Source organism: Glycine max, chromosome 6 (genome assembly GCF_000004515.6).
Source record: "Glycine max cultivar Williams 82 chromosome 6, Glycine_max_v4.0, whole genome shotgun sequence".
Classification (NCBI taxonomy): Eukaryota; Viridiplantae; Streptophyta; class Magnoliopsida; order Fabales; family Fabaceae; genus Glycine; species Glycine max.
This window is the reverse complement of record NC_038242.2, coordinates 50,059,462-50,083,187: the sequence shown is the minus strand read 5'-3', so window position 1 is coordinate 50,083,187 and position 23,726 is coordinate 50,059,462. Positions and strand designations below refer to the sequence as shown.

The window sequence follows — 23,726 nt, the reverse complement described above, 5'->3', positions numbered from 1 at the left end:
AAATTTTGACTAATCAAAGTTCCTGAATATTTTCTCTATTACCACTTTTAGTCTCTACTTTCAAGTAACACTTAATTGATAACGTAACAATGATGTTAACAACATGATGCGGAAAAGCATACCCTAGGTAGTAGTAACAATGGACTAAACATTCATATATCGAACCCAAAGGATCAATTGTGTTTCCAAACAATTAATTTTGTAATACTAAGCAATTAAGGTTAAATCAAATGAAAGATAATTGTGGTCAATTGCTCAATTTTTTAAAATAAAAATTAAGATTAAAGAGTTGATGTGAAAACAATTATAATAAATAACTCAGGATTATGATTTCATACTTACCCCAATTTTTCCCAATTTTATTTCTAACAAAACCCCAGATATTGTCAGGTTACTGGTATTTCCAAATTGAATTATTAATCTTTTGTTCATGGTGTAATAACCTTCTTTACCCTAATTATACTCAATTGACCATAAAAATATCGTATTAGGTAAAAAGATTAAGTTCAAAACAAGAATGATCAATTAATTAATCTACTAGAATTTCTCATAACTAGTGATCATGCAAGTTATGTAGAAGTAATATCTTTCTAGGTCAATTGATTACACAAAGATGATATTCAGAATGATTAATTCCAAATTAGCAATAAAAACTAAAAATAAAAAAAAGAAGAAAGATTTAATTGACTAGAAAACATGATAGTTTTGTTAAAATCAGCAAAAAGTAATACAAGAATATGACTACATCACAATCTCCAACTAGAAAAACTAGCGGCTGATAATCATATGCAAACAAGTCCAGAATTTATTAAATCAAGAAAAAAAAAAGAACAAAAAACATGGGGGACATAAAGCCTAAACCCATGCACAAGAAATTAACAAAAACATAATTTGGCAGACCAAATCTGTCGTCCCTAACAATGGGTGGTTCTCTAATAAAACTTGGGGGAGAGTCCCACCAACTAAAACCAATTGTTTGCAAGGCAAATTTTGAACGACCATCAGCACAACAATTCCCTTCTATGTAGATATGAGAAACTTCAAACTGCATTGCTTTGGTGAAGAAGATACAGTTGTTCCATCTCGTCTTAAGCTTCCATGGAATCATATTGGAGTCTTTGAAAGACTGAACTGCAAACCAAGAGTCACACTCAAGCCAAATTTTTCTCCAACCTTTACGAAAAGCAATCTCAATCCCCAACATGGCCGCCTGAAGCTCAACATGATAAGCTATGGAAACTGGAAGGGATTGAGCAAAACATCCTAGCCTTTCACCATTGTGATTACGAAATACTCCTACACCAGACCCAACCTTTCAGGGGAAGATGCCAATTAACTTGGAGCTTTCTTGCAGTGTCCTGCAATATGAAGTTTTTTGACAAAGACCCTTGTTGGAAGCATGCTTGATTTCGACTAAACCAAATGAATCCCACAACATGAATGAACATCCTTAGCTTGTGTGCTTAGTGCCGAGTTTGCGTATTGCAGAATGGATAATACTTCATTTTCTGTCAGACATGAAGTCATCTACTGTGGCTTTCAAGTTATTATGCATTGCCTCTGGAATTTGCCAACAAGAGTTCTTCATCACAATATCCTGTATGCTAGGCTTTAGACCCAACCAAATGGATGATGAAACATACTATGAATAATGGACTTAACCACCTGAACCCTTTCAATGAAACCTTTCCAATCACTCAACTTGGTTCTAATCTTATAAATGTTCATTTTAATTTTACTTTTAAAATGTTTATAATTATATTCTTTCAAACAAAAAAAATTATCATTTTTTATTTTATTTTAAAAAGTAATTATTATTTTTTGTTTTAAACAATATTTAATTTAATTTTAAAATAATAAAATTGCTTTTATTTTTTTCATATAATATTATTTTTAAAAAATAAAATTCATAAATATAACAAATAAATTCACATATTCAAACATTTTTAATTATTAAAATATTATTTTACTTTGATATATTGGTTAAAATTTTAAGCATTTGAAGAACTCATTGGAGTTGGCATGGTGGTAAAAAGTTTAAGACTTAAGTTTAGACAAAAATCTTAAATTTTATCCTTGTTGTCACTATTCTTAACCAAGGATAACACTCTTAGAGAAGAAAGTTTCTTCCTTTGTAAGGTTGAATGGTTCTTAAGATAATAAGAGTATAAGACCATAAAACTAATGTTAGGATAATTTTTCACAAGACAAGATGTAATTCTATCATACAAATGTCACTATATATCTTAGTGCATGCACTTGAAGAAAAACTTGTTAGCACTCAACCACCAAACTCGAACTAAATCATTTTGACTAAATTGTAAATTTAGTATTTTTTTTATAAAAATATGATTTTATCTCCTAATTTCTAATTCAAACACTTGATTTTCCTTGTTTGAAAATTTTAGAAATTTGGTGTGACTATTTACTTAGACATGTTGATTGTCAAGTGAATTGCTTTGACTTTTAACTAAATTGTAGTTTTAATTTTTAAATTAATATAAAAAGTTAATAATTATCAAAGTCCTGTGACTCTGTGAGTATCGTGATTCATCTTTCCCTAAGCTCTCAAATTAATCCAAAATCATCATCTCTCTCGAAACGTTCCCAATCTCATCCTCCTTCGTTGTCGGTCACTCACCGTCAGTCGCTTCTCCAACTCCTCGTCGTGATTCTTCCTCACCCCACCAACCCTTCGATCAGCCTCTAGCTAGGGGTGGGAATAGGCCAGACCGGCCTACAGGGGCCTACGACCTAGCCTACATAAAGTCTGACCTGAATTGACTTATTTAATTTAAAGGTTATGCTTAAACTTTTTTAAAAGCCTATTAAATTAAATAGACCAGATTTAGGCTTATTAAAAAGCCTTATAAACCTGGTAGGCTGACCTATATATATGTATATATACTTATATTATTTTTTGGGTACAATTAATTTTTTTTTAAACTAGCAGACTTTAATTACACATTAATGTTCCATAACTTTCATTCCTATGATCAAGTAAGACTTTAATTACAATTTAGGTGTGAGTCATGTGCCCCTTTATATTCCTCATTTTATTGGCTTTCCTAACGTTTCTTTTTTCTTTAACTTTCCTATTACGTTCCTACTCCAGAGGAATATTAAAGATTTAATGTGAAGACTTTTAAAAAGGCTATCAGGTCAGGTTAGGCTTTTAAAGAGGACAAGCCGAGCCAAAATAAAAGCCTTTGATAGGCTATAGGCCAGGCTCAGGCCTAAAAAATTCATCATAAGTTAGACTCAGGCCTTTTAAAACCTGGTCTGACCTGACCTATTCCCACCCCTACCTCTAGCCAAAGAAGATCTTCAGCGTGTCGTACTTCTTGTTCTCTCTCGAAGCTACTACTCTCTCTCTCTGAACACGTCGACGTTCTTTCAACCAATTTTCATCCTCTATCTGAAGAATATAAAAACCGCACCACACTCTGCAATTTGAGCGCAAGAAGAAGCTGATTCGCCCTAGCGCAAACGATACATCATCGTCAAGAAAACCTTCAGTGTGGACAGATTGATGAAGATGAAGATTGCGAGAAAATCGTTGTGTCAGTGCTCAAGAGTCAAGATGTGAGATTGATTTTTAATTTCTTCTTTGTTGATTTTAGGATTGATTGTTAATTTGGGTTTAAGTTTCATTTGATTTGAGTCCTAAGGTATTGTCTGACTCTATTCGACTCGCCACATTGTTCATCAACATGTTCAGCACCACCCTCATCAATGTCACCACTAAGCCCGTCGCGTAGAGCTGCAGTGATTAGAGACAACAGATTAAGAGAAAGCCAGAAAGGGAAAACAGGTTGGGCTTGACACATTTAGGAGAAGAATGCTTTAGGCAAATTTAATTTTATTATTTTTTAATTAATATAAAAGAGCAACTAATCAAGATTATTGGTTACCTAGTACATGCCACATCAACAATTAGTGAGTCAACACATTACTCCTAACTATCATCGTTAGGATTTAACGGCATCACCAAAATTCTGAATTTTTCAAACAAGAGACACCAAATGTCAGAATTAGAAACCAGAAAACCAAAATCACAGTTTTACTAAAATAGGGAGATCAAATGTGCAGTTTAGCCAATTATTTTCTACTACCATCTACCAATCACACCGTGATAATAGAGAATCTATTTTATAGTTTTAGATCACATTTGAATTAGATGTTGCATGACTCAGATTGAGTCACTTGAAGATAATTGATATTCCCCTCACTCTCTCTGCCAACCCCACAAAATGGAGTGGGGAGTGGAAAGAAAATTACATCATATTTTGGAGGTAGCAGCAAATTCAAAATTACAATTGAAATGGAACCATGACAGATAGGAACTTACCCAACTTGGGAACACACCCCACATTTATTTTACTACAGATTCAAGGAGAAGACAAAGAAAGAAAGAAAATGCCTATATTTTCTGCTATCTTTCTTGAGTACAACAGATTGAATGTGCTGACTCTATATACATAAAATGAAAGCCTATGCCTTTCCAAGGACAATTGTAGTAGTAACTCTATGCCCTTCTTCATATTCCTTGAGGAGTAAAATAATACCTTGATTCATCACATTTGGAGGAGATTATTCACAGTAACCGTGACTGAATTTGTCCTTTGCAAGTCCTGCAGTATCAAATGCTTTAGATTCTAATACATATTACATCAAGCAAGAAATTTATATGATAAAATCATGGATCCAAAATAACAACACCCCCCCCCCCCCTCCCCCAACTATAGGTCAATTGCAACTTACCTTTCAACTATAATATGTGGAAAGTAAACCCTTAAACCTTTGAATAAATAATATATGCTCCTAACAATATAAAAAAAATTATAGTCATTCAATCACAAATCATCCTTCTTGGATGATGAGTTTGTTGACTTTTGTAATAACTATCTCTTAAAAGTTATACTAAGGTGATTTCTGATTGGTTGGTCGTGTAAAAACTTCTACACCAACATTGCATACTTTATAAACTCTAGAACTTTTTTGTCTTGGAATCAGCACCCTTATCCAAAGTCTATCAACATCGACTATAGGATGCAGAGCAGCAAACAGAGGTGGCAATCCAATAAGATGAAAATTTTCAGCATCTTTTTTTTTTAATTTTTTTCATAACATAATTTGTCCTTGAGAAGTTGAAAATGAACTCCGATGAAGACATGTATCATCTATGATCGTAAAACTCATGCCATTATTTCACTGACAGAATTTGTGAGATACATCATTCACAGAGAAAGTTTAAGGGTATACCACCTACCTAGACAATTTCTTTAGTGCCTGCTATAGCCACACAATTAAGTAAAGTTTACCGGGGTGGGGGTGATAAATTTAGATTTTGGGAGGATCGTTGGATAGATACTGAAGTACCACTAATGGAGAAATACCCAAGGCTGTACCAGATCTCTTGTCAGCAAAAACAAAACATCATGCAGATGAGGAGTAACTCAAACAGCAGATGTGAATGGAAGTTCAATTGGAGGAGGCCCCTTTTTGATAGTGAAGTGGCAACGGCGGACTCCTTTATTGGAGAGATATCGCAGCAGCAAATCCACCCTCAAAGGGAGGACAATTGAATATGGAAACCCGACTCAAGTGGACATTACTCAACAAAAAGTGGGTATGACCTAATTAGGAGAGAAGAAGAGGGGGCAGTTCAGAATTCAGACTTTGTGGAGCTATGGAAACTCAAAATTCCAACCAAGTCAGCGGTGTTTGCATGGAGGCTAATTAGGGATAGACTACCAACAAAGTCAAACCTCAGAAGGAGACAAGTGATGCTAACAGATTCGCTGTGCCCTTTCTGCCGAAATGAAGAGGAGGAGGCTACTCGCCTATTCTTCAACTGCAGCAACATCCTCCCTCTATGGTGGGAGTCATTGTCCTGGGTTAACCTAACTACAACTTTGCCTCAAAACCCAAGGGATCATTACTTGCAGCATGGACTCGGGAAATATCATGGAAAGAAGGCTACAAGATGGAAATGTTGGTGGATTGCTCTAACAAGAACAATATGGCAGCACAGAAACAAAATAGTTTTTCAAAATGCAAGTTTTGATGGAAGCAAACTGCTGGACGACACAGTCCTCCTAATTTGGACGTGGGTCAAATCCATGGAGAAGGATTCTGTAGTACATTTTAATCAATGGTCCTCTAATTTAAGGGAAGAGTTTAGTAACTAGAAGGGTCTGCCAGATGATGAATCTATGTAAAATTGTTAGATGTATCTTCTTTGGTTCTGTAATTAATGGAACCAGATGGATCCCTACAGCCAATATGTACTTATAGTACCACTGGTACTTCCTTATATTAATAAAATATCTACTTTTGCTGAGCAAAAAAAAAAAGTAAAGTTTACGGGTTTGTGATGGTCCAGATATTTTCCTATTACTAGAATCTATGTGGGCATAAATAAAGAGAAGGCAGTAGGTTAATGTCTCACATGAGCAGAAGGATAAGGTTGAATGGTATATGTGAGGCAAGGGAGGGAGTGCAGGAAGTCATTTGATATGGTTTCCGGGCATTGAAGTAGGAAGGTTTACACACCATCATAGCTCCTGTTCTATCTCTTATCTTTGTTTTTCCCATATCAGAGTGTAATCTATTATATATCTTCCTTGTACACTGATATTCATCAAATATCAGTAGCCGAAGTTTGCTTGTGAATATCGTGTTTTTATCATAGCAATTCTACATCAGTTCACTTGTATGTTTAACCCACTAATGGATTATCCATTTTCTTATATATGGAACAGCTACATAATGAAAAAGACTGACCAATACATGCAACCAAAGAAAAATAAAATATTAAAGAAATAACTTTTTGTAGACTTATTACCCCTACAACCAATTTTTCTTAAATTTTTCCTATCACAAAAGTCAGCCAAACCAATTCCATCTACCATTTTTATAAACATGATATCAGATCATTTCACTTACCCTTCAATTAAGTATTAAGCAAGTCATAAAATGCAAATGATTGGGCAGTAGCAATAACAGACTGCTACATTACATCAATCGTTTTCCAATATCAAAGGCTTCGGTAACATTAAAATAAACATAATAAAACGAAGAAACTCAAGAATAACAGACCACTACAGTGCACTTCTAAACAGATGTTACTACAACAGCATCTTAAAGTACAAATTAGTGAAACTGCAAAGTTACATTATAAACTTCATTTATTGGCCCTCCACCATCATGCATACCCAATATTAAATGCTCAAACAAAATTTCTCTAATGAATGGAAACGGTTTTGAAAACTCTGGCACATCATATAATGCAAATATCCAAAACACACCTGGAATATCATGTCATCTGGAATATGAGGTAGAACCTCCCGAACAGTCTCAGCCATGGCAAGTATATTTGCAACATTATCATTAGAAGACTGTGAAGCAGTCCTTAAATGTAAACTACCAGTTCTTTCAGGCAATCTTCCACCAGGGGGAGGAATGGTTGAACCACTTGCAGAAGCCTGAGAGGGATTAATGGGCCAAAGGTTCCACGCGGTATCTTCTAAGGTAGTCTGAGCATAGGTTTCTCCAACAGATGCAAGATGCCGCATCATCATTTGAACTCTTCCTAATCCAACTGTTCTGATAGCAGTAGATGGACCGGCCCCATCAACACCTTGATTTGGCCAAGAATGCAACCAACCTGAGTCCAGCCCTGCACCCCTAGATAAGAAAAAGTAAAATCAGCAAAAGAGAGTGCATGAATACATTCAAGATAAAAAATCTACATATTTTAAATGCAGTGGGTAACTACTAAGTTTGTCAATAAAAAGAAGAAAAAAAAGTAATCAACCATTCTTTTCTTGAAATAAATCAAATAAGAGGGAGTTAGGTAATATTTCCTTACATCAGTTACTGTAGAGTCAGTATCCTTTATTTATTTTGATTATTGAACATATTTCCTTTTACAGAGTCCAATAGATGGATACAACTATACTTCTTCATTCAAAAAATGAAGTTCCTAAACATAAGAAATAGCATCATTAGGAGCCAATAAAAAGATTTTTAAGGATCTTATGCTTGTATTTCTTAAACTATTTGATTTGAAACTCAACTGCTAATAAATTTCTCTTCCAGGTCTTTTACTAAAGATAAAGTCAGTGAACAAAAAATCTGTTCCCCTTCTCTACTTTTACAAATATCTTGTAAAAACTTGTAGGCCTAAACAGCTACATTCCCTGATATCCATTTCATGTGTTTTCAAAGTTCAGGGTCACATAGTCATTTTTACAACATTGAGAAGTGGCCGGTCAACTTCAGAATTGCCATCTCAGAATTCTTTTGCTTACCCTGGGTTTCACCAGCCCTCTATAATCACACTTTCAATTCATTTTATTCAGAGGCTTTGGTAGAACAAAGAAATACAAGGCCATGCTGCAGTGTCCTCCTTTTTCAGGGTTGTGGAGTTTATGGTTGAAAAAAAATATAGATCAAGGATCTCCAGCAGAGATCCCATTCATGCCCTTTTATCGAAATAACTGTTTAATTGACTTCCTCCAGGATTCCAGGTGTTTCTTTAAGTTCAACTGAGTCATTCAGGAGTTCTATTGAGTTTATTTCTTTGCTTTTATTATTAGTGTTTTCATTTGTTAGGCCTCTGTGCCTGCGGATTTTGTATTACCTTCAGTTGTGGCTTAATAACTTTACAAGACTACATTTTTAACAAACAAATAACAGCTAAATTCAAAAAAGAGACAGAAGGCCATGTAGCATTGAGTATGAAGATTGAACCTCCAAGGAACACCTTCAGGAGTGTTTAGTGTCTGATTTGGATAGAATCCTGTAGGCATGGTATGCCTAGCAGAGTTTGGCCGATCCAATCCAGCACTTATTTGCCGTGCAAGTTGCTCATCACTAGATATCGTCCCCGCATCAGAGTTTGTTTCATTTCCAGGCACACCCGCAAAAAGTGGCTTTCGGCATGTTGGACAAGTATACATCTCAGCCAGGCCTTGATCCAACCTGGAATCAGTAAAGCAACCAATAGTATCTCCATAAAATTAACCCAAATAGAAAAGGATAAAAGCAACCCTACCAAGATCTCAAACATGCAAGATGGAAGAGATGATTGCAGTTTAGCCTTTTAGCCTTGGCCATTGGTTCCTATCATAAATAAACATGTTCATGATATTATTTAAAAATATATCCAATCAATACCAAGATCAATCAGAAAGACAGGGCAGCAGACTAGCATACTCTACAAATAGCACATTCATCATCATATGCTCTTAGCTCCTCAGTTGTTGCATCAGGAAGAGCTGCATGAAGTGTTCCTAGAGCTATCCTTAGCCTGATAAAGCCTTTTATGCGATTTATTATTGCACTAAGCAATGCCTGCTCAAAACAACATCAATGATTATAAGTAGTTAATATGAAAATGTCAGTTAAATTTCTGTGGATAGTAAAATTCACAAAGAATCAAGAATGAAATAATTACACGTATATTTAGAAATAGCAATGCATCTATTAGATGGAAAGCCATGCCATGAAGCCGCCATATATACAAGTAATGGCCAAGTGCCATAAAAAATGTTGCCATGTCTAATAAAAATCCCAAGTTCCGAATGAGAATTCCCTTCAATTCCAACAATGAACCTGCAGTTACACCACTTAATCAGGAAGCTAGAATTAAGTTCCTCCAAAGAAACAAAGAAATGTCTTGTGTCTTAAGAAACCAAGCTTCACTTTTCATGCAAACAAACCAATGAAATGAGTAAATTAGTGATCTTTTATTTTCAAACAAAAGAAAGGACTTATATTTCAAAAAGATAGCAATTTATTGGTATTGCAAACCATCAATGTAAATGAACAACCAGGGTCAGGGGAAAAAGAAGTGACAGAAAGATACATATTCTTAATATCCCAATCATATTGATCAGTTATTAGATGTTTAAAAAACAGGTTTTTATCCAAACTACCTGCAGTTAACATGTCAAGCAGTTTAGGTGTTCGGAAATCACTGCTATTGCAAGCTGAATGATGCAACCATATGTCAAGCAACTGAAATCCATGTACCAAAATAGCCTACAAATCATATTACACACAAAACAACATTAAACCAGGCAACACTACCTCAGGAAGCTAACCAGATGATAAAAATCTTCAAAGATGCATTCTAAATACCTGTAGGGTCTCAAAACAAATACTGAAAGGCTCAAAGAATAATAACAGATACATAGAGGACCCATGTGCTTGATATATTGTCAGACAAAACCTTATCCTAGGAGCATAAAAAAGTTAAGTGTCAGAAGCATTCTGAAGCTACCAAATTACAATAATGACAGAGATAGTTTCAGCATTCATGAAAATTAAATCTCAACATATTCAAAGTGAAATGACTATATTATAGATTTAAAAACTAAAATCATAAATTCTCCACCCTTAGCTCCCCAGAAGTACACTCTAGAGTCTATAACGATTGACATGATGCATATACAATGAAAAAGAGCAGCATTCAGCAGCAATTTTCCAAAAAAAAAAAAAAATCAACTTTCAGGAAAATGCCAAAGGAGCAGAGTATCAGTGGAAGCTAGTTTAACAAATGAGGCTCAGTAGCACCTTTTGAGCAAAGAAGGGCATATTTAACCACAAGGAATGGCTCAGTAATCCCAGATAGCAGCACAGAGTGGCCACAAAAGAATTATAATTTATCCAAAATTAAAGTTATGTTCATAATTAATAATAAAAAATCTAACATACATTCACTATTAATTCAAGCTATGAACTAAAAGAAAGGAAAATGAAGTTAAAAAAAAAGGAAGATAATGGAATTTATAGAGTAAAAAACTAGTGGAACTCTAGGAAGTACTCCCTCCGTCTCTTATTATAAGACCCTTTTCAAAAATTTGTTTGTCCCTTTTATAAGACCCTTTTCTAATTTCTAGATGCATTAATTATTTTTTTCCATACACCCTTAATTATAGAGGAAATATCCAGTATTGTAATAATGATAATAGCAGTAGTAATAATATGAAGACTGTTACAGAAAAAAGAGAAAATTGTACCAGAGAACATCAACCATGAAAACAAATAACAATGCTGAATATACTCGAAGATATGTCCAGGGTGTAGCAGACGGAGATGCATTCAGCCGTTCCAAACGATCTCTAGCCAAAGCTTGAAACATCTATGCAATATGTTAACCGTGTCAGAACACGTTACTGAACACTGGTTTTGTTTGTATATATCAAATCTCTACAGAATTATTTCCATTTGTTGTTTTTTAGTATAATATATACCTTCAAAGAACAAAGCACGGTCAACCAAGTTGACCAAAGACCTGCTTGATAAATTGTTGGTGGCACAATCAATGGTAGAAACATCCCCTGTTCATCCACCATTAAATATTACATATAAATAACAATTAAGTAGTGTCAATTTATGACTAATAAGCATCCCACAGTTCCTAAGTTACATTTAAACTTTGCAAAGCTAATACATAATTACATATTAACTGGCTGCTTAGAAATGTTTTCCTTTAAGTAAAATTCAAAACAAACTATATTGATAATTTCTTAATGTCATTACACTTGACCATTAAGCAATGATCAAAAGTAAAAAAAAAAAAATGAAGCGGATAATTTGATGATGATGATATTGATAAAGATGTTTTCCATAGCATCCTAGCACATCAAACTGGCCAGCAAAAGAAAAAACATTCCGACCTACTATGCCACTTATGGTTAGAAATGTCACAGTATGATTTGTTTATTCACAGATTCAACAATCCAGATATCTGAGAAACACTTGCAATGATCAAGTGAATTAACTAATCGAATATTGCTTAAAAACAAATCTTAGGAGCAAACGATAAACCGACACATCAACAAAAAATTATATCTTCAATAAAAGAAAAGAATGGGAGGTGAGAAAAGAGATGCTCAATCAATGCAGTAGCTCCCATCCATAAATTAGGCACAATAGACTTGATAATAAAATGATTCTAAACAAACATATACTTTAGTAACATTCATTGTCAATAAATAACCAGAATAAAAGTCACACAGTCACAGTGACGCATTTCAGAAACCAGCAAAACAGAAAAGCGCTAACCTTGTAAATGACATAATTAATGAAACGTTCAACCAGTTTACGAGTTTCAGAAGCATATAACTCCGTGAAAAACACAGCCTGCAAGTGGTAGGAGGGCCCATAAACAGCAAGAAGTATATTAACTGATAAAAGAAATTAACAGGATCTATACTATCATGGACAAAAACCATGGACACCACCCTAGCCTACAAGATTACTTAGAAAGTAAAGAAGAAACCAAAAGCAGCATAAATTGAACAATGTGTAAATCTTTGCTATTACATCTTTCTAATAAATAAAAAAAATATGTTCCCAAAACCCAGGCAGAAAAAAGATTGATGATAGTTGACCATCACAATTTTCAGGAACTAAATTACACTATCCTATTTTTGTATCAACTCACTAGCCCAAAATAGGAAAAACACCAAGAACAGCAAATTACACCTAAGCACGTGGCCATCTTAGTTAAGACTTCAGAGCTAAATATCTCCCCCTTCTCCCCCCTTTATATCTTAGTTTGTAATGAAGCATAAACTCCTGAAATAAAGTTAACAATGCAGCTATATTAAATGCTATTATTGTACACATTCTCAGCCAGAAGGGTGAACATACAGGCCACCACAAATTAACATCATAAATTGGTACAATCCATGAATTCCTAATATTAGTAACTACTGCTGAATACAACAAACTCTCACCTCTCTTTTTTTGGGGGGGAAAGGACCACAAACTCACCTTGAGGCAAAGATTGAGAAGGATAAATACATTGATCATGCAATTCACCAGTAGCCCTATGGTGGTGTACAAACCCAAAGGCAACTCAATGTCTTGGCTGGCATTGTCCAAGTGAATTAAATTCCAGCCGATCAGTCCATCTGATGTAAGTTTATCCAAAGACAAGTCTGTGCAAAACTGCAGACCCACAAAGCTTAATACTGTAGAAACCGCCGAAATCGCTATAACCCTCAAAGCCATTAGTAATAACTTCTGCCTCTTTGCCCACAAAAATGTTCTGAATTTTCATCTGACTTAAATTACCGCCGCCCTTTGCCCATCATAAATATGGTTCAGAATTCAATGGAACCAGAGGGCAAAGTCTATAAATCAGCTTAAAACATAGTTATGTTACTGTTTTACCATGTCAGGTCTCCAGATAAAATAGGATACCCTAAAAGAGAAAGAATGAACAAGTGATCAGTTAATATGCTACCAAAAACAAGTCAAAAAAGGTTACATAATAGAAAACCCTGAACCCAGTGAAGGCAATCCCACAACTCATTTCCCAGCAAGGGACTTACACAACCAAAAGGAAAAAAAGGTATATTTCTTTTTTTTCAAATTTGCAATTGCTACGACTAAATCAATTGTAGCAATCAAGGCACATGCGAATTTCGCATTTTTCTTTGGGAATTATCAATACCCAAAAATGAAAAACGACTTTATTTCCATTTCTAATTCAAACCGACAAGAAAAAAAAGGAAATTGATACAATCCCATTTCTCCCCCACACAAAAATCCTCCAACCGATCAATGACATATCCACTAATCAAGCTCAAAATTTGCAGAAAACCCTAGAATCATAGTACTAAAAATGATGGAGAATTTGCAACAAACCCAAATCAATCATAAAATTCAAAGGGTAATTGATGGTAAAGTTGATTAAGAAAACAATTTCATTGTGTCAGAAAACGATAAATGCAAAAACAAAATTGGGAAAGAGAAAAAAAAAGAATGAGAAAGAAACACGAAAAGAACCTGACTCGATCTAGGAGGAGGGAGAGGAAAGGAGGGTTGGGGTTTCTGCAATTACCATTCGCATCGGAATCAAGACAAATACAGAAGAGAGAGAGACAGAAATTAGGTAGAGATATTGAAAAAGAAAAAGAGAAACTATATATATATTTTTGCGAGAATTTAATTTAGGTTGCTTGGTAAAATTGAAAGGAAAATTGTTACATGGACTTGGATTAAAAAAACCTAACCAACAACGTGAATAATAATAAATAAAAAAAACCTCTTAACAGATGAAAAAAAGTTTAATTGACATCAGTCAAAAATAGTCTCAAGACCTAAAAAACGTAACCGACATGAGTTTAATGGTATACTTTTATTCTTTAAGAGATATTTTCTCTAATTTTCATTCCTCTAAAATTTAAATCATTAAGTTTTTATCTCAATGAAATAAGTAAATTTAATCAGACTAAATTTTACTTATTTTATATCAACCATAATATACTTATAAGAAATAATAATAATAAAATTTAATTATAAATTTTATCTTTCAACTTTTATTATCTTACATTTTATCATCTATGTTTTTTTTCTATAAATATTATTATTTAAATTTTTAATTTTTATATATTTTACAACCTTTGATATGCCAACAAAAAGAAGTAAAGAAAAAAAAAACAAAAATAACGTTTTATTTTGTTATCAATATAATAATAAAATGCATAAAAATTCAATAATAATTTTTTTTGAAATATTAAAAATTATGTGATGAAATTTAGTATTAAACTTAATATAATAATAATAATAAGAGACCTATGTTATTATCTTAACCTAATCCAATTAAGATATGTTTGTTTTGAAGGAAAGATATAATATACAAGAAAGTTTTTAAATTTTATACTTTATGGAACATATATCTATTATACTCTATTTTATTTCTCTCTTCTAAATCAAATACACTCATTCAACAAAACATTTAATATGTAAAACCCCTAAATCTCAATCTTCGTCGTCTTTCTTCCCCGCACCGGCGCACAGACTCACCAAACACAGATTTTCCCCTTCTCTGGTAAGCATCAGCAAAACTCCCCTTCATATTCGCGCCTTCATTCATCCTCAAATCACTTTTTTTTCTTAACATGGAAGCAACCTTCGGTTGTAAGTATGGTGAGAATAATAAGGAAAACTAAATTGTGTAAAGACGAATATTATAGGGCTATGGGAATTGTTTACTGTTGCTGTGAATTTGATCTGTATGGTGGGAATTCTGTAAAGACCAATATTAGAGGGCTGTGGGCATAATTCACAGCATGGAAGCGGCATAGTTATTTTCTGTTGCTTTTATTTGAGTTTCAGGGTTCTGGGAATTCTTACCCTATATGATATCAACACATTTGGTAGCGTTTCTGAATAATCTGTTTCAGGCTTTCATTTTTGCCTCTAGAATTGTAGCTTAAAGGGACGCGCAAGTTTGCATAAGCTGCCCTTTAGTATGCCTTGAGAGTTTTTGGGTCAGGCCACAAGGTGTCTTGACACCCTTTGGATATGGGGGAGTGTTTCAAGTGGGGCATATAGAAGCATGGTTGTATGTAAATATAGATTTTTTGTTTGTCATTAGCAAAACCTGCAATTCGTAGATGGTTATTGAAGTAGGAAAACCATTTAGACTGAACTCTGCTTTATGATTTTCTCATTGGCAGACAATAATGTTTGATGAATGAATCTGTTCCTAGAACCACATTGTTGGTGCAGAAATCAAACAGGATTCGTAGAACCAAATTATTATTTACTAGTAGTAGAAAGGTGGATCTCAACTTATCCTAGTTACATATCCCTATAGTTTCCTCGCTCGCTGTGAACTCCTAGTCTCCTAAGCATACATATTCAGAAGACAAAGGACCCTATCCAGAGGCTGAGCATCAGCAAAATAGGATTCCCTCTGGTTCTTTATTAGATTCTGGACATGTTGTGCAGACCCAGCAGGGAAGGCAGGCTCCTTCACCTGTCTTTGTATCTGTCTTATGACATTGTCTTTCGAACCTTCAAATTTTCAATCACATTGTCTTTAGAAAAAGCAGCCATAACAACTAGAGGTTTAAGAAGTGACACAAGAAAAAAAAAGTCATAGTACCATAGGAAAGAAAAACTCTGTTGACTAATAAAATTTCAACCAAGTTCAATTTAAATTAAAAGGGAATCATGAATACAGTTTGTAGAAAGAAAGGATTATTTTAACTTGGGGGCTGGGGCAGCATGGGTGTTTAGCGGTTATTGCGGAGTTTGGCAAGTCAATGCAATGTAGAAAAAATGCAAACCTTAACTAAATTCGCAACAATCATATCCAAAACTATAGGTGGACCCCTTTTATTCTTGTTTGTTTCCCTACTATCTAGTGAAGATATTTTTTGGTTCTTGCATCTAAATTAGTCTTGTGTGGAGGTGGCAAGTGCCGCTATCCTTTACCAGCCAGCAACTTCTTATCCTTTTTTCTTGGATTGGATATGACTTTGAAGCAAGTCTGGTTTTTTGTCTTTTTTATTAGTAAACTCTGTTTTGAAGTACCAAACCATTGCCGCATGCTACAAGCCAACAAATTGTGCAATTCTACAACTTTACTCTGCTCCTAGTTGAGAGTTGAGACTTTATGTGTTGTTAATTACCTGTTCTCCTTTACTTTATTTTAGAATATATGTATTTTTTACCCGAAAAAATTCTATTTCAGCAAAATAATGTTATTATATATAGACCTTTGATTAAATTAGAATATTCTTATACTAGTTAATTCATGCGTTTAGTAATAATGTTTTATTTTCAAATGTAATGACAAGTAAAGATATTTTTTATGATATTATTATTATAGATTCAAAATATTCATTTATTTTGGCTACAAGCAGGGGGGGGGGGGGATAGGAATGAAATCCATCCCTTTCCCTGTGAATGCAGGAGGAGCTAATGTAGAAGAATTAGTTTTAGATGCATATGCATTGTGTAGAGTATCCACGGGGTCTTCATTGTCTGTTCTATGTCCTTGTGGTTTGCTGAGGAATGAAGCTTCATTACCTTTATCCTGTGTCTAGGAAAAAAATACTTGTGTAAATTGCAGTCTCTGTAGTCAAGCACATACTAAAATAATATACAGAAATCTGTCACTTATGAAATACAAAAGAATAAAAGTATTGCCCCTTGATGAGACTGTATTACATCCTTTCAGTTGAACCTATATCTTTCTTAATACCGTGCACTTCTGGCGCTCGGTCTGCATAATTTTTATGTCATGGAACACTAGTTAGTTGGTGATTGAGAATATCCTCCAAGGCAATCTCAAGGTCTGGGGGACACAAAGAAAATCAAACCACACACTGAAAAATAATAAAGAAAATTTACAGAACTAAAATTCAAGTTACCAATTATTCTGCTAGGTACGACTCCAGCTTTCTTGCCTTTCTCAATATTTGGTTACCAATGATTGACACAGCTCAGGGTAGCATTAACATGAATTTCTCTTCTCTCAATACTGTCAAGCATTGGATCTTGCTTAATACCAGACTTAAGAGATGCGTTATTGCAATTGTCTACCAAATCTGCATCCAGTACTGCAACAATCAAAATCTGGTTGGTCGTCTGTCTGGATGTCCTTGGCAGCAACTTCTTCTGCAGAGTTGTGACAATGCAAACATCTATATTTTGGTACATCTAATGGCAGAAATGTTGGTTGTTTGTCAGACTCATGTACTGGAAATGGCCAACAATTTTTCCAGTCTTTTCTGTGCATTTCAGACACATATCCACTGCACTAACAATAAATTAAGAGTGTTAAGAATTCAATTATGAAAGCAAGAGTTCGGTGCACATTTTTTGTGTTGGTCTCCAATCAGAATTGGAGTTTACCTCGATAATTCAAATAATAAAGGTTTGCATTAATGATTAACATAGCTTTCAACTTTAAATTGTTAGTAGTTGTAATCAACTTTAAACTGCTACCACTTGCAAACTTGCAATCATCTATACCACAATACTATTGTGCTAGAGACAACACAAATTCATTAGGAATTTAGGATGTCATGTAATAAGAACAAGATGTAGTAAATGTAGACCTCAATTACAACATAGTAGACACTAAGTGAAAGGCAGACAAACAATTTACAACACAAATATACTTCCCTCTCCTCCATTTGTTGACAAAACTAGTAGGATATGAAGAATATGTAGCATGAAGGTGTACGTAACGTATTAAGAAATGTTCACATTTGCTGTATGCTCCATAATGTGGATACTTGAATAGCCATATGCAGATGTATTTGTGGATGACAAATACATATTCAGGAAGTGTGTTTGAATTATTTTTCGTTACATAACTCTACTCCTACTGTGGTGTTAAATTTTCTGTATTGTGTGTAGGTAGTACTGTTCAACCGTGTACTGTCTGTTAAGGATAGCAATAAACTACTTGTTGCTTCACTGAAGATACAGTCATCTATTGATCTCCAGCGTCACCGCAAACACACCAACACACATTTCGTTATTTGCATCTTTCGAGGTATGTATATCATTTGGACACTTATGTCGTTAGTTATTATATTTGTGGTTGACATGTAACTATTGTTTAGTATTACATTGTAGTTCATTGAGTGAGCCATAGTTCCCCGTTTGAGATTCAATACAACGATTAATACGGACAGTTTGGAGGGTTGGGGTTTCTGCAATTACCATTTGCATCGGAATCAAGACAAATACAGGAGAGAGAGAACAGAAATTAGGTAGAGAGAATGAAAAAGAAAAAGAGAAACTATATATATCTATATTTTTGCGAGAATTTAATTTAGGTTGCTTGGTAAAATTAAAAGGAAAATTGTTTCATGGACTTGCATTAAAAAAAACCTAGCCAACAACATCAATAATAAAAAAAATAACCTTAACAAATGAAAAAAAGTTTAGTTGACATCAGTCAAAAATAGTCTCAGGACCTAAAAAACTTAACCGACATGAGTTTAATGGTATACTTTTATTTTTAAGAGATATTTTCTCTAATTTTCATTCCTCTAAAATTTAAACCATTATTTTTTTATCTCAATGAAATAAGTAAATTTAATCGAACTAAATTCTGCTTATTTTAGATCAACCAAAATGTACTTATAAGAAATAATAGTAATAATAAAATTTAATTATAAATTTTATCCTTCAATTTTTATCATCTTACATTATTATCATCTAAGTTTTTTTCTATAAATATTATTATTTAAATTTTAAATTTTTTATATTTTACCACCTTTGATATCCAACAAAAAAAAGTAAAGAAAAAAAAAACAAAATAACGTTTTACTTTGTTATCAATATAATAATGAAATGCATAAAAATTCGATAATAAAATTTTTTGAAATATTAAAAATTATGCGATGAAATTTACTATTAAACTTAATATAATAATAATAAAAGACCTATGTTAGTATCCGAAATTGATTTTTTTGTTGTCCCTTTTAAGCTGTTCCTTCGGAACAGGTCATTTTGAAAGTTGTGTTAGACAGCAGAGAAGTCAAATCCGTTCTTATCCTAACCTAATCCGCTTAAGGTATGTTTTTGAAGGAAAGATATAATATACAAGAAAATTTATATACTTTATATTGTGGAACATATGTCTGTTATACTCTATTTTATTTCTCTCGTGCGTGTTTGTCTCTTCTAAATCAAATACACTCATTCAACAAAACATTTAATATATATATATATATATATATATATATATATATATATATATATATATATATATATATATATATATATATATATTAGAAGGAGCAAAACCCCTAAAGTCTCAATCTTCGTCTTCTTTCTTCCCCGCAGCGCTGCACAGACTCATCAAACTCGTTGTGACTGCAGCTGCACAGATTTTCCTCTTCTCTGGTAAGCATTAGCAAAACCCCCCTTGATATTTGCGCCTTCATTCATTCTCAAATCACTTTTTTTTTTCTTAAGGTTGTTGCTTTGATAACTTGAACAAAAACAAACAGTGCCTTTGCAAGAACGCGCGTTTGGTTTCAATTCAATGGCAGGAGGTAAAGTGAAGAAGGAAAAGGGGAAGCCCCATCAGCAGCAGAAGCACATGCCCTACCAGGGCGGAATATCGTTCCACAAATCAAAGGGTCAGCACATTCTCAAGAACCCCTTGCTCGTCGATTCCATTGTGGAGAAGGCCGGCGTCAAGAGCACCGACGTCATCCTCGAGATCGGTCCCGGGACCGGTAACTTGACGAAGAAGCTTCTCGAAGCCGGCAAGAAGGTCATCGCCATCGAGATCGATCCCCGGATGGTTCTCGAGCTCCAGAGACGGTTCCAGGGTACCCCTCACTCCAATCGCCTCACGGTATGAAAAAAACAACATTTTCCAGAATAGTTTATTTACAACTTATTTGAACTTATGTTGTTGTATAGATACTTATGTGTGTTTTTGAGAATTTTTAGGAAAACAACTTATGATAGCTTCAAGGTTTTAAATTGGGGTTGTGGTTTTGTCACAATCCCTGATACTGCTTGAAATTGTGGATAAATGCCGCCAATGTGGTTGCCATTGATCCAAAACAATTTAACTTCGTTTCCTTTTCGATAACAAAAGTACTTATATAATTGCTTATATGATAAAACTCTTGATTGCTTATATGATGAACATTTCAGAAGAGTTTGATTATGGCTTATTTGTTATAACATAGATGCTTAGTGTTTGTTTGGGAGAGTTCACAAAAACAGCTTATGATAGCTTTGAGGTTTTTAGTTGTGGTCACAGTCCTTGATATTGCGAGAAATTGCAGACAAATGCCAGCCAAAATCACTGTCGCGACTATTTTTTCAAGACCATGGATAGCTTATTTTCAATGAGGCTTTTTTACTAGCATAGCTTATGAAGACAACTTACTTGTATGAAAATAATTTAACCTAATTTTCCCCTTCAATTGTAGAATTAACTTATACACAGAGTGCTTAGAACTTGGGTTATGTATATATGGATAAACACTACTAAGAGAAGAAATTCAAAGCTCTGTTTGGATGAATTTTTTCTTAAGCATTTATCAGAGAAGGAATTAAGAATGTAAAATGAATTAAACTTTTCACATTTATGCCCCTTAGCTTTTATAGAAGTTAGATGAAAGGGTTTCTATAGATGTTAAAGTTGCATAAGTTGATTTTAACTTGGGAGTGAACTGAATTCATTTTACCTTGTTTTCTTTTTCATGGAAAAATTTATCTGAATAGTCTTAATCATGGAGTTTACCCTAATGGACCCTGTTCAGGAAATGTTTAATTATGTTGTTTAGCTGAGTGTACTGGTTCTTGTTTTGCCTAGTATATTGTTGTATTTTGTTTTATTTTTCCATGGTTACAGGTTATCCAAGGTGATGTGTTGAAGACTGAACTTCCTTATTTTGACATTTGTGTTGCAAACATTCCCTACCAAATATCTTCTCCTCTCACATTCAAGTTACTCAAGCATGAACCTGCTTTTAGGGCTGCAATCATAATGTTCCAGAGAGAATTTGCCATGAGACTGGTTGCTCAGCCTGGTGATAAACTATATTGTCGTCTCACAGTCAACACTCAACTACATGCTCGAGTCTTCCACCTCCTCAAAGTTGGAAGAAACAACTTCAGGCCCCCTCCCAAGGTGGATTCCTCTGTGGTGCGAATTGAGCCCAGGAAACCCCGTATTGAAGTTAAGCAAAAGGAGTGGGATGGGTTTTTGCGGATTTGTTTTAACAGGAAGAACAAAACACTTGGTTCGATATTTAGGCAGAAGAGCGTGATCTCCTTGCTTGAAAAAAACTACAGGACTGTGCGGGCACTGGAACTCGGGCAAGAAGATTCACTGAAGGAAGTGGATGCTAAAATGGACTTCTCTAGTTTTGGTGATGATCAAGGTATGGAGATGGATGATGATGGAGCAGATGATGATGAAATGGAAGTTGAGGATGGGGAAGCAGATGAGGTGCAATCTGAATTCAAGGACAAGGTTTTGGGTGTTCTGAAAGAGGGAGATTTTGAAGAGAAAAGGTCATCCAAGCTCACATTGCAGGAATTCCTATACCTGCTTTCTCTGTTTAACAAAGCTGGCATACACTTCTCTTGATTTTAGATTATCAATTTTCTCAATAGTTTCTTCCATATTTAAATCTACACTATTCTTTCAATAGGCTTATCATTATTCAGAAGTTTTCCAAGAGAGAGTGATATCAGAAACTGTTAACTATTTATGCATTGTATTTTGTTGAGCTCCATCGTGGATGTATACTACTCTATATATTCTTTAGCAGGTTTGATTATGTGGTTCTTTTATTGCTTTACGAGGATCTGCATTTGCAACTTACTGTACGGTGTTTGCAAATGCTTAATGATGTTACCATTTTCTCTTTTTGATGCACCCTGATTGATAGTCTGAATTGTGGTTAATGGTTTTGAGGCATATTAAAAACCAATGTTTAGTTAGATGAGGCTTTGTCGCACAGGTTAAATTTCTAACATTTGGTACTAAAGGTTGTTGAGATTAAAGGACATAACTGAGAAATTGTGTATTTCTCTCATCTTATTCATTGACTCAAATATTGTGTGTATACAGAAAAGGTAAGCTAGTAAAAAGGAAAAGATTAATCAATATCTAATCTAAATCTTGGAGATATAATCCTACTAGATAAGATAAAAGTTTCCTACTTTTCTAGAAATAAGTTATCTTATCTTTTTAATACCATATCATAAACAGAATCATATCTTAATCTCTATTATATTATAGCAGAATTATATCCCTTAAATCTATATCATATCATATCTTAACAAATCGTAGGTAGTCTTTTGGTGATTGAGGCATACGAAATTCTAAAGTAGAATTGTAACTTGTGTGCTCGTGTTGTTTTTGATGATGTTACTAAAGATTAAAAAGGAAAATGTTCACTAGCTCAACATAGTGATCATTAGACCCCCTTATGGCCATATGAATGGGGAATAATGAGCTTTTATTAATGCTGATACTGAAATGAGTTGATTCATCTGCCTTTATTTTGTTACTTTGTTTAAAATTGGTTTTTGATTTAGTAGTTGGGAAATGCTGGTTGCTGGAACGGTTTTTGTAAAGATGGTACAAATCGTGGATGGCATGTGGTAAGTCATGAACCTGCCTTTCTCCTTCACAGCTCATCGGTGCCATATTCAGACCTTATTCTTCATCTTCCTCCTTTGCATCATCACCGAGCTTGTCAGCTTGTAAATACCTTTGTACTAAATATCCATTCAAAAAAATGTTCAGAAATTTCCTTTTAAGTTGTCTTGTTTTTTTACGTGTCCTTAACATATGGTTACCAACTCACGAGTACAAGGAAATATTAACAATGTCAGAAATTGTTTAGCTAATAAGAGGGTTGCTAGACACTGAAGTCTAGTCACTGTGATGTGTTTTTTTATTAGTAATCTGAAAATTGATTTTTTTTTCTTCTTCTTCTCTGCATCTGCTTTTCAATTTGTCATGTGATAATTAAATGAGATACCATAAACTCTATCACTTAGCTTGACATTGAACACACGACATTTAGTTAACACTTGGCCGGACATTAAGTTGAGAACATATTCTCAAATTAGTTCACATGTAAACGTTTTGCATTGGCAAAAAGCAAACAAGGCTGAAAGCATCGTGATATTTGTGCTCTATTTTGTATGCTATTTTCTGGATTATGATGTGTAGAAGTACAGTATGAGTATGCCAATTGTCCTATGCTCTTGGTTGCAACTTGTAAGTGCATCAGTAGCTGTAGAATGCAAATATAATGAATTCTAATGTATGATGCCAGCTATAGTAAATACAACCAGCTCTGTACATACCAAAACAATATAAAACTATAAACATATTCCTTTTTTTTTTTTTAAATGTTGGCAACCAAAAACTTCCAATTTTCGGTAGCCCAAAT

The 23,726-nt window shown here is 34.0% G+C and overlaps 2 protein-coding genes across 11 annotated transcripts; one reads left to right on the top strand and one right to left on the bottom strand.

The window, feature by feature from the left end:
* Nucleotides 1–4,238: 4,238 nt before the first annotated feature.
* On the bottom strand, nt 4,239–13,997 carry LOC100820578 (E3 ubiquitin protein ligase RIN2). Of its 3 annotated transcripts, none has more exons than XM_006582344.4 (13): nt 13,871–13,997; nt 12,796–13,228; nt 12,082–12,159; nt 11,268–11,354; nt 11,034–11,155; nt 10,153–10,249; nt 9,948–10,053; nt 9,467–9,624; nt 9,226–9,363; nt 9,065–9,132; nt 8,761–8,991; nt 7,314–7,692; nt 4,239–4,634 (listed from the first exon to the last, which is right to left on the bottom strand). In XM_006582344.4, exons 2-13 carry the CDS (start codon nt 13,033–13,035, stop codon nt 4,578–4,580), a joined length of 1,761 nt encoding a protein of 586 aa, XP_006582407.1. In that variant the 5' UTR covers nt 13,036–13,228; nt 13,871–13,997; the 3' UTR covers nt 4,239–4,577. The 3 variants fall into 3 exon arrangements, with proteins under 3 accessions (XP_006582407.1, XP_006582406.1, XP_003527544.1); XM_006582343.4 differs by having other exon boundaries at nt 13,821–13,972; XM_003527496.4 differs by having other exon boundaries at nt 13,816–13,970.
* Nucleotides 13,998–14,710: 713 nt separating this feature from the next.
* On the top strand, nt 14,711–22,184 carry LOC100819707 (S-adenosylmethionine-dependent methyltransferases superfamily protein). Of its 8 annotated transcripts, none has more exons than XM_014776180.2 (6): nt 14,711–14,860; nt 18,190–18,328; nt 19,288–19,357; nt 19,630–19,689; nt 19,797–20,149; nt 21,164–22,097. In XM_014776180.2, the coding sequence occupies exons 5-6, from the start codon at nt 19,832–19,834 to the stop codon at nt 21,902–21,904; spliced, it is 1,059 nt and encodes a 352-aa protein (XP_014631666.1). In that variant the 5' UTR covers nt 14,711–14,860; nt 18,190–18,328; nt 19,288–19,357; nt 19,630–19,689; nt 19,797–19,831; the 3' UTR covers nt 21,905–22,097. The 8 variants fall into 8 exon arrangements, with proteins under 8 accessions (XP_014631666.1, XP_014631665.1, XP_040871966.1 ...); XM_014776179.2 differs by having other exon boundaries at nt 19,762–20,149; XM_041016032.1 differs by having other exon boundaries at nt 19,271–19,357.
* Nucleotides 22,185–23,726: the final 1,542 nt, after the last annotated feature.

Bases quoted from the DNA above. Each gene is read 5' to 3' on its own strand.
- LOC100820578 (XM_006582344.4), bottom strand. From the start codon at position 13,035: ATGGCTTTGAGGGTTATAGCGATTTCGGCGGTTTCTACAGTATTAAGC. The intron at 9,625-9,947 runs GTAGTTTGGATA...GTGTAACTGCAG, and splicing joins GCTTGACATGTTAACTGCAG to GTTCATTGTTGGAATTGAAG. The intron at 9,133-9,225 runs GTATGCTAGTCT...TATTTATGATAG, and splicing joins ATGAATGTGCTATTTGTAGA to GAACCAATGGCCAAGGCTAA.
- LOC100819707 (NM_001255951.2), top strand. From the start codon at position 19,832: ATGGCAGGAGGTAAAGTGAAGAAGGAAAAGGGGAAGCCCCATCAGCAG. The intron at 20,150-21,163 runs GTATGAAAAAAA...CCATGGTTACAG, and splicing joins CTCACTCCAATCGCCTCACG to GTTATCCAAGGTGATGTGTT.